Genomic DNA, 12,492 nt, shown 5'->3' on the forward strand with positions numbered 1-12,492 from the left:
TCTTCAATGGTCAGGACCCCCACAGGACCACTACAGAGCAGGTATTATTTAGGTGGTGGATCATTCTCAGCACTGCAGTGACACTGACTGCAGTGGTGGTGGTGTGTCAGTGTGTGTTGTGCTGGTATGAGTGATTTTAAACACCTTACTGTCACTGCTGGACTGAGAATAGTCCACCAACCAAAAATATTCAGCCAACATCGCCCCGTGGGCAGCGTCCTGTGACCACCGATGAAGGTCTACAAGATGACCGACTCAAACAGCATCAATAGATGAGCGATCGTCTCTGACTTTACATCTACAAGGTGGACCGACTAGGTAGGAGTGTCTAATAGAGTGGACAGTGAGTGGACACGGTGTTTAAAAACTCCAGCACACTAACACACCACCACCATGTCAGTGTCACTGCAGTGCTGAGAATGATCCACCACCCAAATAATACCTGCTCTGTAGTGGTCCTGTGGGGGTCCTGACCATTGAAGAACAGGACTACAGTCAGTAATTGTAGAACTGCAAAGTGCTTCTATATGGTAAGTGGATGATAAAATGGACAGTGTGTGTAGAAACAAGGAGGTGGCTGATCAGTGTATGTATATATATATATATGTATATATTTTAAAAGGCACCTTGTAACTCGATGCTACTGGTGCTGCACTTATACTCAGTTACTCAGTCCATGGACCGAATGCACCGGATGAACGGACGTAACGATTATTCCAGTGACGAAGATTTGACTCACATCTGTAATTACTCCTCTTTAATAACTACTATTTGTATGAGTTCATGGTTAGCCCTGTTTTTTTGTTTTTTTTATTCACTTGCTCAGTGAAGCAGCTCAGATGGAATTCTTATCGCTTCATTGTGCAGAAGCCAGGCGTGATCGGAGGCTCTACCGTCTGTATGACCTTCTTATATATCCTACGTGGACATGTTTACATACGGCGCGTTTGCATTATTGAGCGGATGTAATACTGTATAATGCGTGAATGAATAGAGATAAAAGCTAACGGGTGTATAATAATTACTATAATGCGTTGGGTGTGGAGGAACATCAGTGGTTCTAGTAAACACCTCTGGGATGGAGTAGAAATTCCCACAGACAGACTGCAGATTTATATTATATAAGGCGACTATGTATAAATGCCCGTGGTTTTGAAATAGGAAGTTCAGCAAGCTTATATTTGGGTGTCCACATACTTGTGGCCATGTAGTGTAGATACATATACTATTAGACAACAAAATGCATAGGACACGTTAGAAATAGTGACCAACAAACCATCCTGTAATCATTATCATTACACAATAATTAGAAATTTTGGGTTGTCCATCTACTGTCCATAACATTATTAAAAATTCAGAGACGCCGCTAGCACACCAGAGCTGGGATTTCGAATACATCGTATTGGGCGGCCACATGAACAACGATCGGCTGTTGCTCAGGGTGAGATGAGCCACTCACTGGTGACTGCACAGAGTCAAGGAATAATGCTGATCAGGGTGTGGCTGATGGGTTGTCCATCTACTGTCCGTAACATTATTAAAAATTCAGAGACGCCGCCCAGGTGGCGCAGCGGTAAAACACGCTAGCACACCAGAGCTGGGATTTCGAATATATCGTATCGGGCAGCCACATGAACAACGACTGGCTGTTGCTCAGGGTGGGATGAGCCACTCACTGGCGACTGCACAGAGTCGAGGAACAATGCTGATCAAGGCTGATCCGCATATAAACTCGTCTCGTGCAGGTGAAAAGAGGCAGACGGTACCGCAAACGTGTCGGAGGGGGCGTGTGTCACTTGCGAAGCTCCTCAGTCAGCGGTGGAGGGTTGTATCTAAGAGAAGCGCTTCGGAAAACCCTTGTCAGTAAACACGGTCCGTTGCTGCGTCCACTACTCAAAGCAGCAGCTATTTATTAACAACATCCATCTCTGAGCTTGAGCTCATTACAGAAAGTGGAAACGTGTCCTGTGGTCTGATGAGTTCATATTTTAAATAGTTCATGGAACAAAGAGACGTGGTCGTGGTTCTCCGGTTCTCCGCGGAGGAAAAGAATCATCCTGATTAATACCAACACGGGTACATGTGTTACAGCACTGTTAATGTTGAGAGACACACGGGTGCATGTTGGAGCAAGTATAAAAATACTTCATACACTCGCTGTTCATTTTTTCAGCTCCACTTACCATATAGAAGCACTTTGTAGTTCTACAATTACTGACTGTAGTCCGTTTGTTTCCCTACATGCTTTTTAACCTGCTTTCACTCTGTTTGTCAATGGTCAGGACTGGTATTATTTGGGTGGTGGATCATTCTCAGCACTGCACTGACACTGACATGGTGGTGGTGTGTTAGCGTGTGTTGTGCTGGTATGCTGATGGAGTTTTTAAACACCTCACTGTCACTGCTGGACTGAGAATAGTCCACCAACCAAAAACATCCAGCCAACAGCGCCCCGTGGGCAGCGTCCTGTGACCACTTATGAAAGTCTAGAAGATGACCGACTCAAACAGCAGCAATAGATGAGCGATCGTCTCTGACTTCACATCTACAAGGTGGATAGGAGATAGGACTAGATAGGAGTCGCTAATAGAGCGGACAGTGAGTGGACCAGCACAACACACACTAACACACACTAACACACCACCACCATGTCAGTGTCAGTGCAGTGCTGAGAATGATCCACCACCCAAATAATACCTGCTCTGTAGTGGTCCTGTGAGGGTCCTGACCATTGAAGAACAGCATGAAAGGGGGCTAACAAAGCATGCAGAGAAACAGATGGACTACAGTCAGTAATTGTAGAACTACAAAGTGGATAAAATGGACAGTGAGTGTAGAAACGAGGATTCTAGATTAGTTTAGGTTGCTTTTCATTTTCATGCACTGAAGCTTAAACATGTGACCAACATCAGTCTGTAAAAGGTATAAAATCATATTTTAATATCAGGCGATTAAAGTTTATTAGAGTAACTATGTCTTATTTTACTATAGTTGTATTAATTATATTTTTTTATCAGCACAGTCCCTTAAACTAAACAAAACTCATATTCAGGTTGATGTTTCATTACTTCTTGCTTTGGTTTAACAGCCCTATAAAAATAATAATCCTAACAATTAAAGGGCATAAAAGCAAGTCTGCTGTAATCTATTATTTATCCTAATGATAAAGGTTAGCAGTGTTTTACCGTGGTTTTATGGGGACACGTAATTATGAGTGTATTTCTTTCATACTGGAATTAATATACTTGCCGGCCAATCAGATACGAGCGCTTTTATCCAAAGCGACATACAATTATAACTGAATACAGTTTGAGAAATTAAGGGTTGGGAACCTGCAGCCTTAGCTTGAACCTGCAGCCTTATGATTACTAGTTCGGTACCTTCACCACTGAGCTACCACTGCCCCCTAAGTAGTAAGTATTAAGTCTAAGTGTTATAAGTGTTATAAGTGTTATAGATACAGCAGAATGGAGCGTCATGACACAGCTTCAGCGACCCAGGTTTGACCCTCTCACTGTTACGGCTCGTACAGGTTTCTGTGTTTCTCCCAGCTCATACCAGTAGGCATATTGACTAGTCTAAACCATCCAGACGATCAAGGACCGGCAGCCTATTCGGACCGGATTCTTGCCTCATGTCCAAGGCCCTACCTAATTAAGGTTTGTGTTTAATGATGTAACTTTTTTCATTCACGTGACATTCAAGTGCCTCACGTTTACTGGTTAATTTGAGCTATGAGGCGGTCCTACGGCAATTCAGTTAGCAATCGCTTTAGTCACGATGTCCAAGATGTCGAAGGTAACATGACTCAGGTAATTGAGGGGGGGCGTATTTGAGACGGAGCCTCTCACTATCTCTGGATGTTCCAGGTTTACGTTCAACTATTAAGGTAGGCTGTGCTGTGCTGTGTTCATAGATGGGTACCACACACTCACGCCCAGGTTGGAAGCTGTTTGAATACTTGTTATTGCGGAGTCACCTCACTGGAGTTAATACACCTGCCGGCCAATCAGATACGAGCACTTGTGGCGTTTAGCCAACAGTAGCTTGAACCTGCAGCCTTATGATTACTAGTCCAGTACCTTCACCACTGAGCTACCACTGCTAAGTGTTATAAGTGTTATAGATCAAGCAGAATGGAGCACCATGACACAGCTTCAGCGACCCAGGTTTGACCCTCTGACTGTACAGGTTAGTTCCACATGTCTGTGTTTCTCCCAGCTCATACCAGTAGGCATGTTGACCAGTCTAAACCATCTTTAGACGACCAAGGATCGGCAGCCTATTCGGACCGGATTCTTGCCTCATGTCCAAGGCCCTACCTAATTAACGATTTAACATTTTTAATTCACGTGACATTTAGGTGCCTCACGTGTATTGGTTAATTCGCACTATGAGGCGGTCCTACGGCAATTCAGTTAGCAATCGCTTAGTCACGACGTCAAAGATGTCGAAGTCTAAACCGGCTAAAAACACGACCCGGGTAACTGATTTTTGGGGCAATTTATTCTTCTTATTATTTAATTTATGAGTGTAATTTAACGACTGCCATGAAATCCGACCGTGAATTTAAGCACACTTGCCCATAAACTTAGTAAGGCTCCAGAATTATTGTGACCCTGACCAGGATAAAACTGGCAGTTATTAACTGGGTGATAACGCTGGATGCCTGTGCATTACAGACTTGTTCCTGGTCATTCATTGGGTCAGGTAAGTTTAACCCAAGCATTAAGTGCAAAGCAGAAATAGAGCCTGGACAGGGTGCCAGGACATATATGGGCACCACACACTCGTGCCCATATTGGAAGCTGTTTGAATGCTTGCTAGGCTGTATTGTTGCAGAGTCTAGTCCTAATAAATCCTCACCACAGTTATAGGGATGGTTAACACGTTAAGTATAACTGACAGCCAGTAGGTGACGACTGTGTTGATGTTAATGATGATGTGATAGAAACAGAAGCAGAACATAAATAAGTAAATCAATAAATAAAAAGCTTCATGATTTACCTTTCCGTTCAATCCCAGATCGAGATCATTGGCCGAGACTTGAACCACCAGGGTCCCGACTTCTGCCCCCTCGGTCACGGAGGCTTCGTAAATGGAGGAGGTGAAGAAGGGAACGTTGTCGTTCACGTCTGGTAAGAAAAACAGACAAAAATCAAATCAATGACTGTCTGAAGCATTTTTGGGCATTAACCACACCCATCAGGGAATACCGTTTCCATAAAAGGGTGTTGATGGTCTGCAACAATGCTAAGGTAGGTGGGACGTGTCAGAATAACATCCACATGGATGGCAGGACCCAAGGTTTCCAATCAGAACATTGCCCAAATGTTCCCCAGGTAAGCGACGTGATTCATCAGACCAGGCCACCTTCTTCCATTGCTCCGTGGTCCAGTTCCGGTGCTCACGTGCCCATTGTTGGCGCTTTCGGCAATGGACCGGGGTCAGCACGGGCACCCTGACTGGTCTGCACTGTGTATTCTGACACCTTTCTATCAGAACCAGCATTAACGTCTTCAGCAATGTGAGCTACAGGAGCTCGTCTGTTGTCAGCCTTCGCTCCCCACGTACATCGATGAGCCTTGGTCGCCCATGACCCTGTCCCCGGTTTACCACTGTCCCTTGCTTGGACCACTTTGATAGATACTGACCTCTGCAGACTGGGAATTCGATACAGTATTGTACTTAATTTATTGTCCTTAACTGCTTACAGCAGACTTTAGAGGTAACTGGTATGGCCTGCTATTGTACAGTTGGCTTAAGGGGTTCATCAAGGATCTGTTCTGGGACCTTTACTGTTTTCCATTCATATATTCATATCTTACCACTTAGTGAAACCCACAGTAAGCATGGTCTTGGTTATCATATTGGCAGTGGACAGGGGTCAGCATGGGCACCCTGACTGGTCTGCGGCTATGCAGCCCCATACACAACAAGCAGCCTTCGCTCCCCACGTGCATCGATGAGCCTTGGCAGCCCATGACCCTGTCCCCGGTTTACCACTGTCCCTTCCTTGGGCCACTTTTGATAGATACTGATGACTAGCGCCATAAGAAGGACATAGGCTAAAATAGGGATAGTGAAAACTACAGCAGGATCTTGAATAGGTCCTCGTGTCCATGAATTAAACATGAGGTCGGAATCATTCGAACTTTTCCCACTCCTTCCCGAGTTTCTCATTTGCCTCGAGTCCTGGCGCTGCTTTTAATCGGAGAACGAGTGCTTAAATAATTCAGTAAATGATTAAACCAGGGCTGCACAGTTTTCCTAGTTTAAGGGGATGGAAAAGGAGCAGTTAAAACCCAGCCGACGATAAACCTCTTATTGGATTAATATTAGGCTAGAAACGAAAGGCTGATCCTGGATCGGTGTTAGGAGCGCACTCATGAACGGAACAAAGCTAGAGATTCATGCACGACTGGAGACGATTATGGCTGTCGGGAAGAGACGCTAAATTACACAGGACAGCGCCGAGACTTCCCGCGGCATTAGAAATGCGGAGCAATATCGAACCGGGGGAAGGACCCGGCCGGTAATGAAATGTGGGATATTAAAAATGATGGCTACCGAGGTTGGGATATTCAGAGAGGATAGTTCAAGGTCTGAGAGTCTACTGAAGTGGACTAGCCATAACATTAAATCCAGCTACCTGTTTCGACACTAACTGTACCATATAGAAGCACTTTGTAGTTCTACAATTACTGACTGTAGTCCATCTGTTTCTCTGCATGCTTTGTTAGCCCCCTTTCATGCTGTTCTTCAATGGTCAGGACTCTCCAAGGACCACCATAGAGCAGGTATTATTTAGGTAGTGGTATGAGTGAATCAGACACAGCAGCACTGCTGGAGTTTTTAAATACCGTGTCCACTCACTGTCCACTCTATTAGACACTCCTACCTAGTTGGTCCACCTTGTAGATGTAAAGTCAGAGACGATCGCTCATCTATTGCTGCTGTTTGAGTCGGTCATCTTCTAGACCTTCATCAGTGGTCACAGGACGCTGCCCACGGGGCGCTGTTGGCTGGCTATTTTTGGTTGGTGGACTATTCTCAATCCAGCAGTGACAGTGAGGTGTTTAAAAACTCCACTCATACCAGCACAACACACACTAACACACCACCACCATCAGTGGTCAGTGTCACTGCAGTGCTGAGAATGACCAACCACCTAAATAATACCTGCTCTATAGTGGTCCTGTGGGGGTCCTGACCATTGAAGAACAGCATGAAAGAAGGTTAACAAATGGACTACAGTCAGTAATTGTAGAACTACAAAGTGCTTCTATATGGTAAGTGGGGCTGATAAAATGGACAGTGTGTGTAGAAACAAGGAGGTGGTTTTAATGTTATGGCTGATCAGTGCGTGTTAGGATTGAAATTGGATTATTGGGCAACCTGGATAAAAAATGAGGAAAACTCTACGGACAGGTTGCCAGGTTATCACAAGACACACACACACACACACACACACAAGGAGAACATGCAAACTCCTGGCCAGAGAATCAAACCCTGGAGCTTTGTGCCACCATGCCACACCTAATATAATTCAATAAACAGATCATGTGATAGGCAGCACTGTCGCCTCACACTGTCGCAAGAAGGTCCTGGGTTCGATCCCCAGGTGAGTTTGTATGTTCTCCCCGTGTCTGCGTGGGTTTCCTCCGGGAGCTCCGGTTTCCTCCCACAGTCCAAACACATGCAGTCAGGTTAATTAAAGACACTGAATTGCCCTGTAGGTGAATGGGTGTGGCAGCCCGTCCAGGGTGTTACCGTGTGCCTTGCGCCCATTGAAAAGCTGGGATAAGCTCCACCCCCCCACCCCACCCCCAAGACCCTGATTGGATAAGCGGTTAAGAAACATCCATACCTGTAAGGTTGACGTAGACGGTAGTAAAGGCCGCTAAAGGCACGGCGGCGACGTTCTGAGCTCGGACCCTTAGCATGAAATTCCGTGTGATCTCGTAGTCCAGCGGCTCCGCCACCAGGATGGACGCGGATCCGTCCTCGCGGTTCGGCGTCAGGTAGAACCGGACGGGCATGTTGGTCTCGGGTACCATGCCGTCCTCCAGGTTGTAGGTCACTCTCGGGTCGCCCAGCAAAGAGGTGGCTTTTATAGTCTGAAGGAGAAATGTGGATCACTTAGAGGTTAAACAAGGTAGTAAAGAACCAAAAGTATGTGGACACATCCAATGCTGAAAACATGGAGGGATATGACAGCTCGTAAAAACCCGGAGGGCTTTTGGAATGTGTCTGTGGGAATTTGTGCTCATCCCATACTTGATATGGCAAGATACATTAAACAGGAGACAGTTCTAGTCTGCAGGCAGCAAAGTCCAGCAACTGCACTCTCCTTCTACTAATCAACAAATCAAAACTACGTGGACACCTGATCATGAGCTTGTTAAACATCCCATGGTTCCAATATTATAGGGTCGGCCTGCCTTTGCAGGAAACCGGGAAGGCTTTACACAAGGTTTTGGACCGTGTCTGTGGGAATTTGTGCTCATTCGGACCAATTGATATTTTTGAAGTCAGGTACTGATGTTGGGTGTGAAAGCCTGGCTTACAATCAAGGTTCCAATTCTTTCAAAAAAGCTCTATAGGGCCAATCAGGTGGCGTTGTGGTAAAATACGCTAGAACAGAGCTGGGATTCAGAATACATCGGCTGGGCTGGGCGGCCGCATGAACAACGATTGGCTGATGTTCATACAAGGTGGGAGCCGAAAGCGGGACCTCATAACTGATGCGATTACGACCTCTGCTGGCTGATTGAGGGTGCCTGCACAAGGTGTGTCTCTCCGTACACAAAGCTGACCCGCACATGAACTCGCCTCGTGCAGGTGAAAAGACGCAAGATGCAGTCGGCTACTGCGCACATGTTGGTCTCGCTCTCCTCAATCAGAAGTGGGGATCAGCATCGGTAGAGAGGAAACGTAATGCAATCGGGTAACTGGATACGACTAGATTGGGATCCAGTGGAACCAGCCACCGAGTGGGTGCCCACTTGGCGGCAACGAAGGAACCAGCGCGTCCCGTCAGATCATTTTAGAATTGCAGGAAAACGCAGGAAGCGCCCGTTTTAATAGGATCTCCGGAGCGCCCCGGCCTCCCGTTTAAAGTGCAGTTAGCCGCGTCCGTTAATGGCAGCGCCAGCTTTAAAACCGGGCCGTTCAGCTAGAACGTGCACTTCCATTCCACATCCATTAAATATCTGGCAAGCTTCGTTACACTTCTTCCTAACAGAAAAATCAAACGTTTGTACCGAGGATCAATTAAGCCTGCAACAGCAGATCCGCTCTTTAATCCGTCTTTTTGTCTCGCTGTTTTTTTTTTTTTAGGACTTGAACAAAGAACCTCTTTATATGGGGCGTGTGCATTAACTAAAGCATCAATCTATAGTTTTAATAGACTTAATAGATCATAAAGGAACTGTGGGGGGTCTGGCGAACGGCAGTGATTCTCAATGCACACTTAACTGAATGAAAGAAAGGAATTAAATGGGCATGAATAATACAGGGTCGGTTTTTGGGCTGGTAGCCAGAGACAGGGTGGCACCGGGTTCTTATAAAGCACGCCCAGCCAGGACACAGCCATAGCGAACAGCTTAACCATTGCTGTCAGTACACTAGCAGGGCAGTAGGGCAGCTCTAGCCTAGCGGTTAAGATACTGGACTAGTAATCAAAAGGTCGCTGGTTTAAGTCCCACCACAGCCAGGTTGCCGCCGTTGGGCCCTTGAGCAAGACTAACCTTACTGTAAATGTAAATGTAAAAATGGAACGTTCAGGAAACACCAAATCGGCCTCGTTCGGATTGGTGGACGTGGGCACTCGGGTGGCGTAGTGATAAAACACACTAGCCCAGGAGTTCTGAGATCTCAGCCATTCTATCAGCCAGCCAGGTACCTACATGCAGGCTTCTGATTGGCTGTGTGTCTGTAGGGAGGGACGATGTCTGAAACATAGTGAAAGTGCGCCCTCTGCTGTCCAGTTGAAAAAAACGATTACATGCGCAGGTGTCAAAGGGGTGAGCTCGATGGATTCAGCTTGGGCGGGGTGAGCTTGATGGATTCGGGGTGGGCGGGGTGAGCTCGATGGATTCAGGGTGGGCGGACAGGGTAAGCTCGATGGATTCAGGGTGGGTGGGGGTAATTCTCTAAGCTCAACAGATTCAGGATGGGTGGGGTGTGCTTTCTGGATTCGGGGTGGGCGGGGTTTATGGTCTGATGGTCTGGTGACAGCCTCGACCCCCCCTTGATCTGAAGTAAGGGTGGATGCAGGTTGGGCGGGGTGAGCTCGATGGATTCGGGGTGGGCGGGCGGGGTGGGCTCGATGGATTCGGGGGGGGTGGGCGGGCGGGGTGGGCTCGATGGATTCGGGGTGGGCGGGCAGGGTGGGCTCGATGGATTCGGGGTGGGCGGGCGGGGTGCGCTCGATGGATTCGGGGTGGACGGGCGGAATCATGCCGGACCAGAGGAGGCCGCAAAGTAAATTATTAAATAATTAAATTAAATTAATTAAATAATGGACTAAATTTTTAAAGTGTCCACATACTTTTGGATGCCTCTTGTATGAAATAACACATAAAAGCCGGATCGTACCACGATAGGCGTGTCTCTGACGGTGTTCTCCGGTATGACCACCTCGTAGCTGTCCTTCTCCCACTGAGGCGGCTGGTTCTTCACGTTGGTGATGGTGACGGCCAGCTCCACAGAGCTGCTCAGATTTCCTCCATCCGTGGCTGTGATTTCTCTGGTGATGTAGGTTCTCTGTAACAGAAACAACCAGGGCGTGTCAGATACGTCCATTAGTTCATCCTGTGTGTGTGTTTGTGTGTGTGTGTGTGTGTTTTACATGCGCACCAAAAATCCAATTACCAAATCCTAACAGAAGCCTGAAGACTTGAGGCGTCATTTAAACACCGCAGGACGTAACAATAAATCTGCACTCTCACTTTCAATCTAGTCAGATTCAGTGTGGGAGGGCGGGAGGGCGGGGTATGAGCTCGCCGGACTCAGGGCGGGAGGGCGGGGTATGAGCTCGCCGGACTCAGGGCGGGTGGGCGGGGTATGAGCTCGCCGGACTCAGGGCGGGCGGGCGGGTTATGAGCTCGCCGGACTCAGGGCGGGCGGGCGGGTTATGAGCTCGCCGGACTCAGGGCGGGCGGGCGGGCTATGAGCTCGCCGGACTCAGGGCGGGCGGGCGGGCTATGAGCTCGCCGGACTCAGGGCGGGCGGGCGGGCTATGAGCTCGCCCGGCGGGCGGGCGGGCTATGAGCTCGCCGGACTCAGGGCGGGCGGGCGGGCTATGAGCTCGCCGGGCGGGCTATGAGCTCGCTGGACTCAGGGCGGGCGGGCGGGTTATGAGCTCGCCGGGCGGGCTATGAGCTCGCCGGACTCAGGGCGGGCGGGCGGGCTATGAGCTCGCCGGGCGGGCGGGCGGGCGGGCTATGAGCTCGCCGGACTCAGGGCGGGCTATGAGCTCGCCGGACTCAGGGCGGGCGGGTGGGGTATATGTTCTGATATGTTGAAAGCCAGTTCAATCTGACCTTCTCCTCACACACACTTTACACACACACTGATAGTCGCCATGGCAACAGTTCTGAGATTCTTAGTTTCTAAGGTACCTTTCTGTCAGAAGATTTAATTTCCTTATCGCACACACACACACACGTTTTACCACCGCTTTATCCTGGTCAGGGTCACGGTGAGCCCAGTTCCCCCGAAATAACTGGGTGCAATGCCGTGACACACTACAGACACAATGCCAATTCTGAGGATGCTGACTTTCCCACCCCTCAGACAGCTAATCATTTCTGTATGTAGACGCCTGAACGGTCGATAGCACCGCTGGGGATTTGAACCCTGGATCCCGGTGGTAGCCGGCTAGTGCTAGTGCATTAAGGTCCAATAAGAAATAGATTTAGAAGAATGTGACTCTTCTGAACAACTTGGATCACCGAATCAGTGCACATCCCTGCAGTCATGGTCCAAAATCCTGTAGGAAAACCTGTTTAAAAATGTCAAGGCTGTTGTAGCAGCAAACTCCAGAACAGCTTTTTACCCCGCACATGGTTTCAAACACGACCTTCAGACATCCGCCGGTGAGTCGAACGTTATAAACGATTCATTTTAATGTATCGTTTGACCGAGCGGCTCCTTGGAAAGCATTAAAACTATTAGATCACGTTGGGAGGTCGAATCTAAAGCACCGGGCTGAACCCCATTAGGAAATGAAAGCATTTTTTTCAGCCGAGATCACGCAGTAATTACGCTTCATAGAACTTAAAACACTTTAAACATATCGTTAATGAAGCCCCGCTTGCCTTGCCAGCAGACTCACAGAGCTTGGCACCAATCCAGAACTCATTTATATATGGTTATATTAGGCTGAATCACCACAGCACAGTGGACAGCAGGATTTAGAGCAGCTAAACCGGATTTCTTCAGCTCTCGGATTTCTACATACGAACACGTTCAGCCCAAATATTT

At 47.8% G+C, this 12,492-nt stretch overlaps 1 protein-coding gene across 1 annotated transcript in view; it reads right to left on the bottom strand.

The window, feature by feature from the left end:
- si:ch211-186j3.6 (neural-cadherin) overlaps window positions 1–12,492 on the bottom strand; it is a 270,206-nt gene that overhangs the window by 126,697 nt on the left and 131,017 nt on the right. The window contains exons 12-14 of the mRNA XM_062989918.1: window positions 10,603–10,770; window positions 7,871–8,120; window positions 5,008–5,135 (exon numbers count right to left, since the gene is read on the bottom strand). Of these exons, the coding sequence (XP_062845988.1) occupies window positions 5,008–5,135; window positions 7,871–8,120; window positions 10,603–10,770 (546 nt within the window). The remainder of the gene's footprint in view (window positions 1–5,007; window positions 5,136–7,870; window positions 8,121–10,602; window positions 10,771–12,492) is intronic.

This window comes from Trichomycterus rosablanca, chromosome 27 (assembly GCF_030014385.1).
Source record: "Trichomycterus rosablanca isolate fTriRos1 chromosome 27, fTriRos1.hap1, whole genome shotgun sequence".
Lineage (NCBI taxonomy): Eukaryota > Metazoa > Chordata > Actinopteri > Siluriformes > Trichomycteridae > Trichomycterus > Trichomycterus rosablanca.